Source organism: Harmonia axyridis, chromosome 3 (assembly GCF_914767665.1).
Source record: "Harmonia axyridis chromosome 3, icHarAxyr1.1, whole genome shotgun sequence".
Taxonomy (NCBI): domain Eukaryota; kingdom Metazoa; phylum Arthropoda; class Insecta; order Coleoptera; family Coccinellidae; genus Harmonia; species Harmonia axyridis.
This window is the reverse complement of record NC_059503.1, coordinates 37,726,025-37,740,138: the sequence shown is the minus strand read 5'-3', so window position 1 is coordinate 37,740,138 and position 14,114 is coordinate 37,726,025. Positions and strand designations below refer to the sequence as shown.

Here is a 14,114-nt window from a genome sequence, read left to right as displayed (position 1 = left end):
AATTAATCCCATAATAGTAATAGCTGGCATATTAGGCTTAGCAATTGCAGATTTACTACCAAAAAAGATTAGGCTCGATTTTTGGGGATTAATATGGAGGTTGTGATTTTTGGCGAATTCTATGATCGAGAGCAGATCACCATTGATAAGAGAGCACGCAGTCTGAGCCTCATCCGGGTGAAAACCAAAATAAATTTGACTGTCATCAGCGAACAAATCCAAGGATAAAAGTAGAAGGAGCACTATTTTGAATGCTGGATTGATGGATTTTTACCAGGATATTTTATTTTGACAGTGGTGATCGTGGGGATTATATAAATCTATGAAGGGGGAATTATTTTAAAATTGGGTTGCTAAATTAATACTTTTTCTGAAGATAATTGAAATAATGTCTTCACAGCTCAAATGATGAATTTCAAAAATTCATGGAGCACGACTGAAGTTAGATTATATCAAGCTATATGAAAAAGATCTGTAAACAAAGTCTTGGCATTCCATCCATACCTAGTTTATTTATATTCTATTTTCGAATCAAGTATTTTTTTATCTGTTTTTTGTTCTTCAATGAGTAATAAATAATCTAATAAATTCTAATTGCTTTATAGAATTTTCACTGAGTATTTAATTGAAAAATATATCCAGAAGAGTAAATTTAAGAATTTCTTCACCTCTTAACTACTTAAAGCAAATAACAGAATGCAAGAAAATTTTAAAAATCACAAATTAAAAATAATTTCATGGAAAAATGCTTTTCGTGAGTGAATCAAAGCTGTTATGGGCAAAATACTATATGAAATTTAATAGTAAATAGTATAAAAGCATTTCATTAAAAAAATAGAAAACCTGAGTGTACAAATAGTATCTAAATTTTTCAGACAATTGTAATCAATCATTCATGTCATGTACAGTTTAAAAAAATAGTGACTTGAAAGTGTCTTACACATTGGCTGAGAAATTGGTTCCAATTTTGAAAGTTACAATACAAACTGTGATGTTAAAATTCTTCATATTGTAACGTTTTTCGGTTAATTAAATCTGTACTTTTTACTAAACTGATTTATTCCAGTTACACAACTATAAACAACTATTTACAGATGATTTATTTAAACTATTACACTAATTTATTTCAACTATTTATATCTACTGGAGTGTACGGCACTGGAGAGTCAACCCGTCGACTGTGTCCTCCTCTGCATTAGAATTGGTTTAAATTTTAAAAACTACTGGCATCTCTCTCTAGAAGGCACTTGATCGTTCTAGCTTTGCCTGGACGCTTCGGGTCTGTTCCAGAAAAAGGCAGTGGCGTAGGGCACTCTCTCGTTACACTATACTGAAAGGATTCTTTGAATTTTATTTCTGTCTTATTATGATATGGCTCTTCCATTCACTAAGCTACACTTTTTCAATTTATCAACCAGTTTTTTCTGTTTTCTTCACCAGTTTAGACACCATAGTTCAATGATCCATAAGAGTTATATGATTAGAATTTTGAAGGAGGTTAGGTTGTCCATCAAGAAAGCAACAATTATCAAAGGGCCATTGGTAAAAAGGAATACGCATATTTTAATGATCTTCAATGGGATCTTCCATTGGCAATTCTTAAATGAATTGATATCTCTTCATTGGATTTCCTTGACATGTGATAGCGTTCATGCCACTATATTTTTACATTATAGAACCTGAATTTATATATATCCATATTGAACCGGACTGGCGGTCCCATAGATCTTGTTCGGCGCACTTTTGCGGGTGGCGGTGTTGCATCTCCACTCTCTGACCTCCTGCGTTTTCTTGCGACCGCAGTGGAGGCCACACTGCTTGTGGTGACCGTGCTTGTGGGGGCGACTGTGCCAGTTGGTATCTTCGATCTTGGTGATTCCAAGCAGGAGACTGGCGGTCCCATTTTCCTTACTTTTGCCGGTGGCGGTGTTGCATCCGCAGTTTCTGGCCTCCTGCGCTTTCTTGTGACCGCAGTGGAGGCCACACTACTTGTGGTGACTGTGCTTGTGGGGGCGACTGTGCCAGTTGGTATCTTCGATCTTGGTGATTCCCAGCAGGAGACTGGCGGTCCCATTTTCCTTATTTTTGCCGGTGGCGGTGTTGCATCCGCAGTCTCTGGCCTCCTGCGCTTTCTTGCGACCGCAGTGGAGGCCACACTGCTTGTGGTGACTGTGCTTGTGGGGGCGACTGTGCTAGTTGGTATTGTGATCGCAGTGGAGGCCTTACTACTTGTGGTGACTGTGCTTGTGGGGGCGACTGTGCCAGTTGGTATCTTCGATCTTGGTGATTCCAAGCAGGAGACTGGCGGTCCCATAGATCTTGTTCGCCGCACTTTTGCGGGTGGCGGTGTTGCATCTCCAGTCTCTGACCTCCTGCGTTTTGTTGCGACCGCAGTGGAGGCCACACTGCTTGTGGTGACTGTGCTTGTGGGGGCGACTGTGCTAGTTGGTATTGTGATCGCAGTGGAGGCCATACTACTTGTGGTGACTGTGCTTGTGGGGGCGACTGTGCCAGTTGGTATCTTCGATCTTGGTGATTCCAAGCAGGAGACTGGCGGTCCCATAGATCTTGTTCGCCGCACTTTTGCGGGTGGCGGTGTTGCATCTCCAGTCTCTGACCTCCTGCGTTTTGTTGCGACCGCAGTGGAGGCCACACTGCTTGTGGTGACTGTGCTTGTGGGGGCGACTGTGCCAGTTGGTATCTTCGATCTTGGTGATTCCATGCAGGAGACTGGCGGTCCCATTTTCCTTACTTTTGCCGGTGGCGGTGTTGCATCTCCAGTCTCTGACCTCCTGCGTTTTCTTGCGACCGCAGTGGAGGCCACACTGCTTGTGGTGACTGTGCTTGTGGGGGCGACTGTGCCAGTTGGTATCTTCGATCTTGGTGATTCCATGCAGGAGACTGGCGGTCCCATTTTCCTTACTTTTGCCGGTGGCGGTGTTGCATCTCCAGTCTCTGACCTCCTGCGTTTTCTTGCGACCGCAGTGGAGGCCACACTGCTTGTGGTGACTGTGCTTGTGGGGGCGACTGTGCTAGTTGGTATTGTGATCGCAGTGGAGGCCTTACTACTTGTGGTGACTGTGCTTGTGGGGGCGACTGTGCCAGTTGGTATCTTCGATCTTGGTGATTCCAAGCAGGAGACTGGCGGTCCCATAGATCTTGTTCGCCGCACTTTTGCGGGTGGCGGTGTTGCATCTCTAGTCTCTGACCTCCTGCGTTTTGTTGCGACCGCAGTGGAGGCCACACTGCTTGTGGTGACTGTGCTTGTGGGGGCGACTGTGCCAGTTGGTATCTTCGATCTTGGTGATTCCATGCAGGAGACTGGCGGTCCCATTTTCCTTACTTTTGCCGGTGGCGGTGTTGCATCTCCAGTCTCTGACCTCCTGCGTTTTCTTGCGACCGCAGTGGAGGCCACACTGCTTGTGGTGACTGTGCTTGTGGGGGCGACTGTGCCAGTTGGTATCTTCGATCTTGGTGATTCCATGCAGGAGACTGGCGGTCCCATTTTCCTTACTTTTGCCGGTGGCGGTGTTGCATCTCCAGTCTCTGACCTCCTGCGTTTTCTTGCGACCGCAGTGGAGGCCACACTGCTTGTGGTGACTGTGCTTGTGGGGGCGACTGTGCTAGTTGGTATTGTGATCGCAGTGGAGGCCTTACTACTTGTGGTGACTGTGCTTGTGGGGGCGACTGTGCCAGTTGGTATCTTCGATCTTGGTGATTCCAAGCAGGAGACTGGCGGTCCCATAGATCTTGTTCGCCGCACTTTTGCGGGTGGCGGTGTTGCATCTCCAGTCTCTGACCTCCTGCGTTTTCTTGCGACCGCAGTGGAGGCCACACTGCTTGTGGTGACTGTGCTTGTGGGGGCGACTGTGCTAGTTGGTATTGTGATCGCAGTGGAGGCCTTACTACTTGTGGTGACTGTGCTTGTGGGGGCGACTGTGCCAGTTGGTTGGTATCTTCGATCTTGGTGATTCCAAGCAGGAGACTGGCGGTCCCATAGATCTTGTTCGCCGCACTTTTGCGGGTGGCGGTGTTGCATCTCCAGTCTCTGACCTCCTGCGTTTTGTTGCGACCGCAGTGGAGGCCACACTGCTTGTGGTGACTGTGCTTGTGGGGGCGACTGTGCTAGTTGGTATTGTGATCGCAGTGGAGGCCTTACTACTTGTGGTGACTGTGCTTGTGGGGGCGACTGTGCCAGTTGGTATCTTCGATCTTGGTGATTCCAAGCAGGAGACTGGCGGTCCCATAGATCTTGTTCGCCGCACTTTTGCGGGTGGCGGTGTTGCATCTCCAGTCTCTGACCTCCTGCGTTTTCTTGCGACCGCAGTGGAGGCCACACTGCTTGTGGTGACTGTGCTTGTGGGGGCGACTGTGCTAGTTGGTATTGTGATCGCAGTGGAGGCCATACTACTTGTGGTGACTGTGCTTGTGGGGGCGACTGTGCCAGTTGGTTGGTATCTTCGATCTTGGTGATTCCAAGCAGGAGACTGGCGGTCCCATAGATCTTGTTCGCCGCACTTTTGCGGGTGGCGGTGTTGCATCTCCAGTCTCTGACCTCCTGCGTTTTGTTGCGACCGCAGTGGAGGCGACACTGCTTGTGGTGACTGTGCTTGTGGGGGCGACTGTGCTAGTTGGTATTGTGATCGCAGTGGAGGCCATACTACTTGTGGTGACTGTGCTTGTGGGGGCGACTGTGCCAATTGGTTGGTATCTTCGATCTTGGTGATTCCAAGCAGGAGACTGGCGGTCCCATAGATCTTGTTCGCCGCACTTTTGCGGGTGGCGGTGTTGCATCCGCAGTCTCTGGCCTCCTGCGCTTTCTTGCGACCGCAGTGGAGGCCACACTGCTTGTGGTGACTGTGCTTGTGGGGGCGACTGTGCTAGTTGGTATTGTGATCGCAGTGGAGGCCTTACTACTTGTGGTGACTGTGCTTGTGGGGGCGACTGTGCCAGTTGGTATCTTCGATCTTGGTGATTCCAAGCAGGAGACTGGCGGTCCCATAGATCTTGTTCGCCGCACTTTTGCGGGTGGCGGTGTTGCATCTCCAGTCTCTGACCTCCTGCGTTTTGTTGCGACCGCAGTGGAGGCCACACTGCTTGTGGTGACTGTGCTTGTGGGGGCGACTGTGCTAGTTGGTATTGTGATCGCAGTGGAGGCCATACTACTTGTGGTGACTGTGCTTGTGGGGGCGACTGTGCTAGTTGGTATCTTCGATCTTGGTGATTCCAAGCAGGAGACTGGCGGTCCCATAGATCTTGTTCGCCGCACTTTTGCGGGTGGCGGTGTTGCATCTCCAGTCTCTGACCTCCTGCGTTTTGTTGCGACCGCAGTGGAGGCCACACTGCTTGTGGTGACTGTGCTTGTGGGGGCGACTGTGCTAGTTGGTATTGTGATCGCAGTGGAGGCCATACTACTTGTGGTGACTGTGCTTGTGGGGGCGACTGTGCCAGTTGGTATCTTCGATCTTGGTGATTCCAAGCAGGAGACTGGCGGTCCCATAGATCTTGTTCGCCGCACTTTTGCGGGTGGCGGTGTTGCATCTCCAGTCTCTGACCTCCTGCGTTTTGTTGCGACCGCAGTGGAGGCCACACTGCTTGTGGTGACTGTGCTTGTGGGGGCGACTGTGCTAGTTGGTATTGTGATCGCAGTGGAGGCCATACTACTTGTGGTGACTGTGCTTGTGGGGGCGACTGTGCCAGTTGGTTTCTTCGATCTTGGTGATTCCAAGCAGGAGACTGGCGGTCCCATAGATCTTGTTCGCCGCACTTTTGCGGGTGGCGGTGTTGCATCTCCAGTCTCTGACCTCCTGCGTTTTGTTGCGACCGCAGTGGAGGCCACACTGCTTGTGGTGACTGTGCTTGTGGGGGCGACTGTGCTAGTTGGTATTGTGATCGCAGTGGAGGCCATACTACTTGTGGTGACTGTGCTTGTGGGGGCGACTGTGCCAGTTGGTATCTTCGATCTTGGTGATTCCAAGCAGGAGACTGGCGGTCCCATAGATCTTGTTCGCCGCACTTTTGCGGGTGGCGGTGTTGCATCTCCAGTCTCTGACCTCCTGCGTTTTGTTGCGACCGCAGTGGAGGCCACACTGCTTGTGGTGACTGTGCTTGTGGGGGCGACTGTGCCAGTTGGTATCTTCGATCTTGGTGATTCCATGCAGGAGACTGGCGGTCCCATTTTCCTTACTTTTGCCGGTGGCGGTGTTGCATCTCCAGTCTCTGACCTCCTGCGTTTTCTTGCGACCGCAGTGGAGGCCACACTGCTTGTGGTGACTGTGCTTGTGGGGGCGACTGTGCTAGTTGGTATTGTGATCGCAGTGGAGGCCATACTACTTGTGGTGACTGTGCTTGTGGGGGCGACTGTGCCAGTTGGTATCTTCGATCTTGGTGATTCCAAGCAGGAGACTGGCGGTCCCATAGATCTTGTTCGCCGCACTTTTGCGGGTGGCGGTGTTGCATCTCCAGTCTCTGACCTCCTGCGTTTTGTTGCGACCGCAGTGGAGGCCACACTGCTTGTGGTGACTGTGCTTGTGGGGGCGACTGTGCTAGTTGGTATTGTGATCGCAGTGGAGGCCATACTACTTGTGGTGACTGTGCTTGTGGGGGCGACTGTGCCAGTTGGTATCTTCGATCTTGGTGATTCCAAGCAGGAGACTGGCGGTCCCATAGATCTTGTTCGCCGCACTTTTGCGGGTGGCGGTGTTGCATCTCCAGTCTCTGACCTCCTGCGTTTTGTTGCGACCGCAGTGGAGGCCACACTGCTTGTGGTGACTGTGCTTGTGGGGGCGACTGTGCCAGTTGGTATCTTCGATCTTGGTGATTCCATGCAGGAGACTGGCGGTCCCATTTTCCTTACTTTTGCCGGTGGCGGTGTTGCATCTCCAGTCTCTGACCTCCTGCGTTTTCTTGCGACCGCAGTGGAGGCCACACTGCTTGTGGTGACTGTGCTTGTGGGGGCGACTGTGCTAGTTGGTATTGTGATCGCAGTGGAGGCCTTACTACTTGTGGTGACTGTGCTTGTGGGGGCGACTGTGCCAGTTGGTATCTTCGATCTTGGTGATTCCAAGCAGGAGACTGGCGGTCCCATAGATCTTGTTCGCCGCACTTTTGCGGGTGGCGGTGTTGCATCTCCAGTCTCTGACCTCCTGCGTTTTGTTGCGACCGCAGTGGAGGCCACACTGCTTGTGGTGACTGTGCTTGTGGGGGCGACTGTGCTAGTTGGTATTGTGATCGCAGTGGAGGCCATACTACTTGTGGTGACTGTGCTTGTGGGGGCGACTGTGCCAGTTGGTTGGTATCTTCGATCTTGGTGATTCCAAGCAGGAGACTGGCGGTCCCATAGATCTTGTTCGCCGCACTTTTGCGGGTGGCGGTGTTGCATCTCCAGTCTCTGACCTCCTGCGTTTTCTTGCGACCGCAGTGGAGGCCACACTGCTTGTGGTGACTGTGCTTGTGGGGGCGACTGTGCTAGTTGGTATTGTGATCGCAGTGGAGGCCATACTACTTGTGGTGACTGTGCTTGTGGGGGCGACTATGCCAGTTGGTTGGTATCTTCGATCTTGGTGATTCCAAGCAGGAGACTGGCGGTCCCATAGATCTTGTTCGCCGCACTTTTGCGGGTGGCGGTGTTGCATCTCCAGTCTCTGACCTCCTGCGTTTTGTTGCGACCGCAGTGGAGGCCACACTGCTTGTGGTGACTGTGCTTGTGGGGGCGACTGTGCTAGTTGGTATTGTGATCGCAGTGGAGGCCATACTACTTGTGGTGACTGTGCTTGTGGGGGCGACTGTGCCAGTTGGTTGGTATCTTCGATCTTGGTGATTCCAAGCAGGAGACTGGCGGTCCCATAGATCTTGTTCGCCGCACTTTTGCGGGTGGCGGTGTTGCATCTCCAGTCTCTGACCTCCTGCGTTTTGTTGCGACCGCAGTGGAGGCCACACTGCTTGTGGTGACTGTGCTTGTGGGGGCGACTGTGCTAGTTGGTATTGTGACCGCAGTGGAGGCCATACTACTTGTGGTGACTGTGCTTGTTGGGGCGACTGTGCCAGTTGGTATCTTCGATCTTGGTGATTCCAAGCAGGAGACTGGCGGTCCCATTTTCCTTACTTTTGCCGGTGGCGGTGTTGCATCCGCAGTCTCTGGCCTCCTGCGCTTTCTTGTGACCGCAGTGGTGGCCACACTGCTTGTTGTGACTGTGCTTGTGGGGGCGACTGTACTAGTTGGTATTGTGACCGCAGTGGAGGCCACACTACTTGTGGTGACTGTGCTTGTGGGGGCGACTGTGCCAGTTGGTATCTTCGATCTTGGTGATTCCAAGCAGGAGACTGGCGGTCCCATAGATCTTGTTCGCCGCACTTTTGCGGGTGGCGGTGTTGCATCTCCAGTCTCTGACCTCCTGCGTTTTGTTGCGACCGCAGTGGAGGCCACACTGCTTGTGGTGACTGTGCTTGTGGGGGCGACTGTGCTAGTTGGTATTGTGACCGCAGTGGAGGCCATACTACTTGTGGTGACTGTGCTTGTTGGGGCGACTGTGCCAGTTGGTATCTTCGATCTTGGTGATTCCAAGCAGGAGACTGGCGGTCCCATTTTCCTTACTTTTGCCGGTGGCGGTGTTGCATCCGCAGTCTCTGGCCTCCTGCGCTTTCTTGTGACCGCAGTGGAGGCCACACTGCTTGTGGTGACTGTGCTTGTGGGGGCGACTGTGCCAGTTGGTATCTTCGATCTTGGTGATTCCAAGCAGGAGACTGGCGGTCCCATTTTCCTTACTTTTGCCGGTGGCGGTATTGCATCCGCAGTTTTGGGCCTCCTGCGCTTTCTTGCGACCGCAGTGGAGGCCACACTACTTGTGGTGACTGTGCTTGTGGGGGCGACTGTGCCAGTTGGTATCTTCGATCTTGGTGATTCCAAGCAGGAGACTGGCGGTCCCATAGATCTTGTTCGCCGCACTTTTGCGGGTGGCGGTGTTGCATCTCCAGTCTCTGACCTCCTGCGTTTTCTTGCGACCGCAGTGGAGGCCACACTGCTTGTGGTGACTGTGCTTGTGGGGGCGACTGTGCTAGTTGGTATTGTGACCGCAGTGGAGGCCATACTACTTGTGGTGACTGTGCTTGTTGGGGCGACTGTGCCAGTTGGTATCTTCGATCTTGGTGATTCCAAGCAGGAGACTGGCGGTCCCATAGATCTTGTTCGCCGCACTTTTGCGGGTGACGGTGTTGCATCTCCAGTCTCTGACCTCCTGCGTTTTCTTGCGACCGCAGTGGAGGCCACACTGCTTGTGGTGACTGTGCTTGTGGGGGCGACTGTGCTAGTTGGTATTGTGACCGCAGTGGAGGCCATACTACTTGTGGTGACTGTGCTTGTGGGGGCGACTGTGCCAGTTGGTATCTTCGATCTTGGTGATTCCAAGCAGGAGACTGGTGGTCCCATTTTCCTTACTTTTGCCGGTGGCGGTGTTGCATCCGCAGTCTCTGGCCTCCTGCGCTTTCTTGTGACCGCAGTGGAGGCCACACTACTTGTGGTGACTGTGCTTATGGGGGCGACTGTGCCAGTTGGTATCTTCGATCTTGGTGATTCCAAGCAGGAGACTGGCGGTCCCATTTTCCTTACTTTTGCCGGTGGCGGTGTTGCATCCGCAGTCTCTGGCCTCCTGCGCTTTCTTGTGACCGCAGTGGAGGCCACACTACTTGTGGTGACTGTGCTTGTGGGGGCGACTGTGCCAGTTGGTATCTTCGATCTTGGTGATTCCAAGCAGGAGACTGGCGGTCCCATTTTCCTTACTTTTGCCGGTGGCGGTGTAGCATCCGCAGTTTTGGGCCTCCTGCGCTTTCTTGCGACCGCAGTGGAGGCCACACTACTTGTGGTGACTGTGCTTGTGGGGGCGACTGTGCCAGTTGGTATCTTCGATCTTGGTGATTCCAAGCAGGAGACTGGCGGTCCCATAGATCTTGTTCGCCGCACTTTTGCGGGTGGCGGTGTTGCATCTCCAGTCTCTGACCTCCTGCGCTTTCTTGCGACCGCAGTGGAGGCCACACTACTTGTGGTGACTGTGCTTGTGGGGGCGACTGTGCCAGTTGGTATCTTCGATCTTGGTGATTCCAAGCAGGAGACTGGCGGTCCCATAGATCTTGTTCGCCGCACTTTTGCGGGTGGCGGTGTTGCATCTCCAGTCTCTGACCTCCTGCGTTTTCTTGCGACCGCAGTGGAGGCCACACTACTTGTGGTGACTGTGCTTGTGGGGGCGACTGTGCCAGTTGGTATCTTCGATCTTGGTGATTCCAAGCAGGAGACTGGCGGTCCCATTTTCCTTACTTTTGCCGGTGGCGGTGTTGCATCCGCAGTTTTGGGCCTCCTGCGCTTTCTTGCGACCGCAGTGGAGGCCACACTACTTGTGCAGACTGTGCTTGTGGGGGCGACTGTGCCAGTTGGTATCTTCGATCTTGGTGATTCCAAGCAGGAGACTGGCGGTCCCATAGATCTTGTTTGCCGCACTTTTGCGGGTGGCGGTGTTGCATCATCAGTCTCTGACCTCCTGCGTTTTCTTGCGACCGCAGTGGAGGCCACACTGCTTGTGGTGACTGTGCTTGTGGGGGTCACTGTGCCAGTTGGTATCTTCGATCTTGGTGATTCCAAGCAGAAGACTGGCGGTCCCATTTTCCTTACTTTTGCGGGTGGCGGTGTTGCATCATCAGTCTCTGACCTCCTGCGTTTTCTTGTGACCGCAGTGGAGGCCACACTGCTTGTGGTGACTGTGCTTGTGGGGGCGACTGTGCCAGTTGGTATCTTCGATCTTGGTGATTCCAAGCAGGAGACTGGCGGTCCCATTTTCCTTACTTTTGCGGGTGGCGGTGTTGCATCATCAGTCTCTGACCTCCTGCGTTTTCTTGTGACCGCAGTGGAGGCCACACTGCTTGTGGTGACTGTGCTTGTGGGGGCGACTGTGCCAGTTTGCATCTAATACCCTCAGAGCACACGCCATTTACGGCAGCAGAGCAAAAGACCCTCTTCCTCTTATTAGACCCTTGGTTGGCTGACACGGTGGATGCCTCGATTACAACAATATTTTTGTTAGCTCCGGAGGGAGGCTCTCTAACTATCTTCTCATAGGGAAACCTACCATGCATGACAGAGGATATACATTTATTTAGAGATGCCAAACAGTTCTCTTCTTCTGCAGTGAGAGACGGGGCGAGACAGTTGTATGGAGTCTTCTCTGTGGTGGTGGATGTGTCCTTGTCTCTTGTCTCAGGTGACGTGTTTGAGGATTGATCTATGGGGGTTGATGTGTGGTGGTATTTTTCGAGACTCCAAAAGGTTCAATTCTTTTCTGCAATTAACATGGAATCATACATCTTCAAAGTGGATTCTGCCAACACTGAATTGAAAATTTTCATTGAATTTTAGTATAATTAGATGTCTCAGAATTTGTTGTCTTCTATCCGTGCACCTATCTAGTATCAAAATGTTGAAATGGTGGTATTTTTCGAGACTCCAAAAGGTTCAATTCTTTTCTACAATTATCATGGAATCATACATCTTCAAAGTGGATTCTCCCAACACTGAATTGAATATTTTCATTGAATTCTAGTATAATTAGATGTCTCAGAATTTGTTGTCTTCTATCCGTGCATCTATCTAGTATCAAAATGTTGAAATGGTGGTATTTTTCGAGACTCCAAAAGGTTCAATTCTTTTCTACAATTATCATGGAATCATACATCTTCAAAGTGGATTCTGCCAACACTGAATTGAAAATTTTCATTGAATTCTAGTATAATTAGATGTCTCAGAATTTGTTGTCTTCTATCCGTGCACCTATCTAGTATCAAAATGTTGAAATGGTGGTATTTTTCGAGACTCCAAAAGAATCAATTCTTTTCTGCAATTATCATGGAATCATACATCTTCAAAGTGGATTCTCCCAACACTGAATTGAATATTTTCATTGAATTCTAGTATAATTAGATGTCTCAGAATTTATTGTCTTCTATCCGTGCACCTATCTAGTATCAATATGTTGAAATGGTGGTATTTTTCGAGACTCCAAAAGGTTCAATTCTTTTCTACAATTAACATGGAATCATACATCTTCAAAGTGGATTCTCCCAACACTGAATTGAAAATTTTCATTGAATTCTAGTATAATTAGATGTCTCAGAATTTGTTGTCTTCTATCCGTGTACCTAACTAGTATCAATATGTCGAAGAAGGTTCTTCCTTTATTATTCACTATTTTCCTATCTTCTCAAAAGCAATTCGAACAGTGGGGTATATTTTTTACAATAATTATCCGCCGAGATGTGTAGGGGTGTTTCGCCGAATTCATCCTGGAAATTAACATTAACCCCCTTTTCTTTTAAAAATTTTGCAGCATGAGGTGTTTTATTGTTTTTAGCAAGCTTATGCAATGGATTATTTTCATATTAAATTAGGGTTAGATCTATTGAGAATATCCGTGCATCTATCTAGTATCAATATGTCGAAGAAGTGTACGCCTATGATGATGGAGTTAACTGTGTTCTCCCTCTTCTTGTAGCACTAATTTCGGACGCTTTATTCTCGAAGGGTCTTCTGGTCGTAGTTTAGGGTCTACCAATGTTTGATTAGTATGATTCACAAACTTTTCCAACAGTTTTGGGATTTGATTTGTATCAAGGTATCTATTTTGAAGTCTTGTCTGAGGTCGCTGTTTTGGATGAACCATGGGGCGTCTATGATCCTTCTAAGAATTTTACTCAGTATTTTTTCAAACGTTTGCTATATCAGCCTCGAACTCCTGTATGCTTTCATTAGTGTTTTGTGCACGGCTCTTAATCTGTGCGTTATATACTTGTTGGATCACTATACCTCATCTGGAGCCTGATTGTTAAAGCTTCATAGTTAGCTTGTTGGTTTAGCGGCATCGTTTGAAGGACATTCAGGGCTTCTTCTCTCAAGAAAACAATTAAGGCTGTAGCTTTATCTTCCTCGTTCCATCTATTCGAATTAGCTGCTGACTCAAATTGTCCTTCATTTGATTCTGCAAGGATTTAATGTTGGTGGTCAGTAGCTCAAAAGCATTTTTAAAGAATTCCAAGCTTATCTGGACCATTTTCCTTGACTGCAATCTCGTAACTGGCATTCAAAAATATGACCACAAAAATGTTCATAATACTGTCCACAGAAATTTCCACGAGAATATCCTCAAAAATGTCTCGTTACATTATCAACATACATAGATCATTTGGCGAATACAAAATTTCGAAGATCTAACCAATCCGTTATCACGGCCACATCCTCAAAATCTTTGTTCCATCTACCGATTGGATAATTTTCGGTTCCTGTGAATTATTGAAGCGATTTTTCGACTTCCCTAAATGTCAAAGAGAACTTATCCCGACCAGAACAGGTTCACATGACGCGCTTTTGACAATGCGCGCTTCATAAGAACGCGTTGAATGAAATGTACCTATGTACTCGTAAATGCGTTGTGTTAAAACGCAATTTAACCTTACGTTAGTCGCGCCCCAAAATTTTCATTATAGGTCGCGCATGTATCTTATAGATACATTGCCGATTTCCTGTCGAAAAATGGATGAAATCATGAAAATTTATTTATTTCCAAAGGACCCCGCACGGTTCTTATGGAAAATGGGTCCCAGTCGAATTGGCTGAAAATTTAGTATAATGTAGTTTATGAAGTCCTGATCAAATGTCTCCCTGAGCACAACAAGATCTAATGTACAGTTTTTGAGATACAGGGTGTCAAACATGCAGAGAGAGGGTTGTTGCTTACCTTTAGAAAATCAATAATGTGGCGATTTTTTTGTTACAAAAAGTTGAAGATAATAATTACAATCTCAATATTGTCGACACGAGTTGTAATAAGAAGTTATAAGACTCCGTATACAGGGTTATTAATAATTACATAATTTTTATGTAATTCTTCAAACAAACTCAGTCAAACGCAAAAGCTCGTAGACTTGCAGAATAAGTAAAAAACATTATTATTTTCAAGTAGAGATTTATATTTGTTTGGATCTATTTTTAGAACTTTTTTCAAAATTCAAATTGAAGGGATCCAAATCATCAGTTATAGAAGGATTTCAATATAATTTCCTTTTGAAAATAACTAAAATAA

The 14,114-nt window shown here is 48.6% G+C and overlaps 1 protein-coding gene across 1 annotated transcript; it reads right to left on the bottom strand.

Annotated features, from left to right (window-relative positions):
- Window positions 1-1,213: 1,213 nt before the first annotated feature.
- LOC123675294 (mucin-2-like) lies at window positions 1,214-4,659 on the bottom strand. The gene is made up of 3 exons (XM_045610641.1): window positions 4,519-4,659; window positions 1,742-4,465; window positions 1,214-1,330 (listed from the first exon to the last, which is right to left on the bottom strand). The coding sequence occupies exons 1-3, from the start codon at window positions 4,657-4,659 to the stop codon at window positions 1,214-1,216; spliced, it is 2,982 nt and encodes a 993-aa protein (XP_045466597.1).
- Between the last annotated feature and the right edge of the window lie 9,455 nt (window positions 4,660-14,114).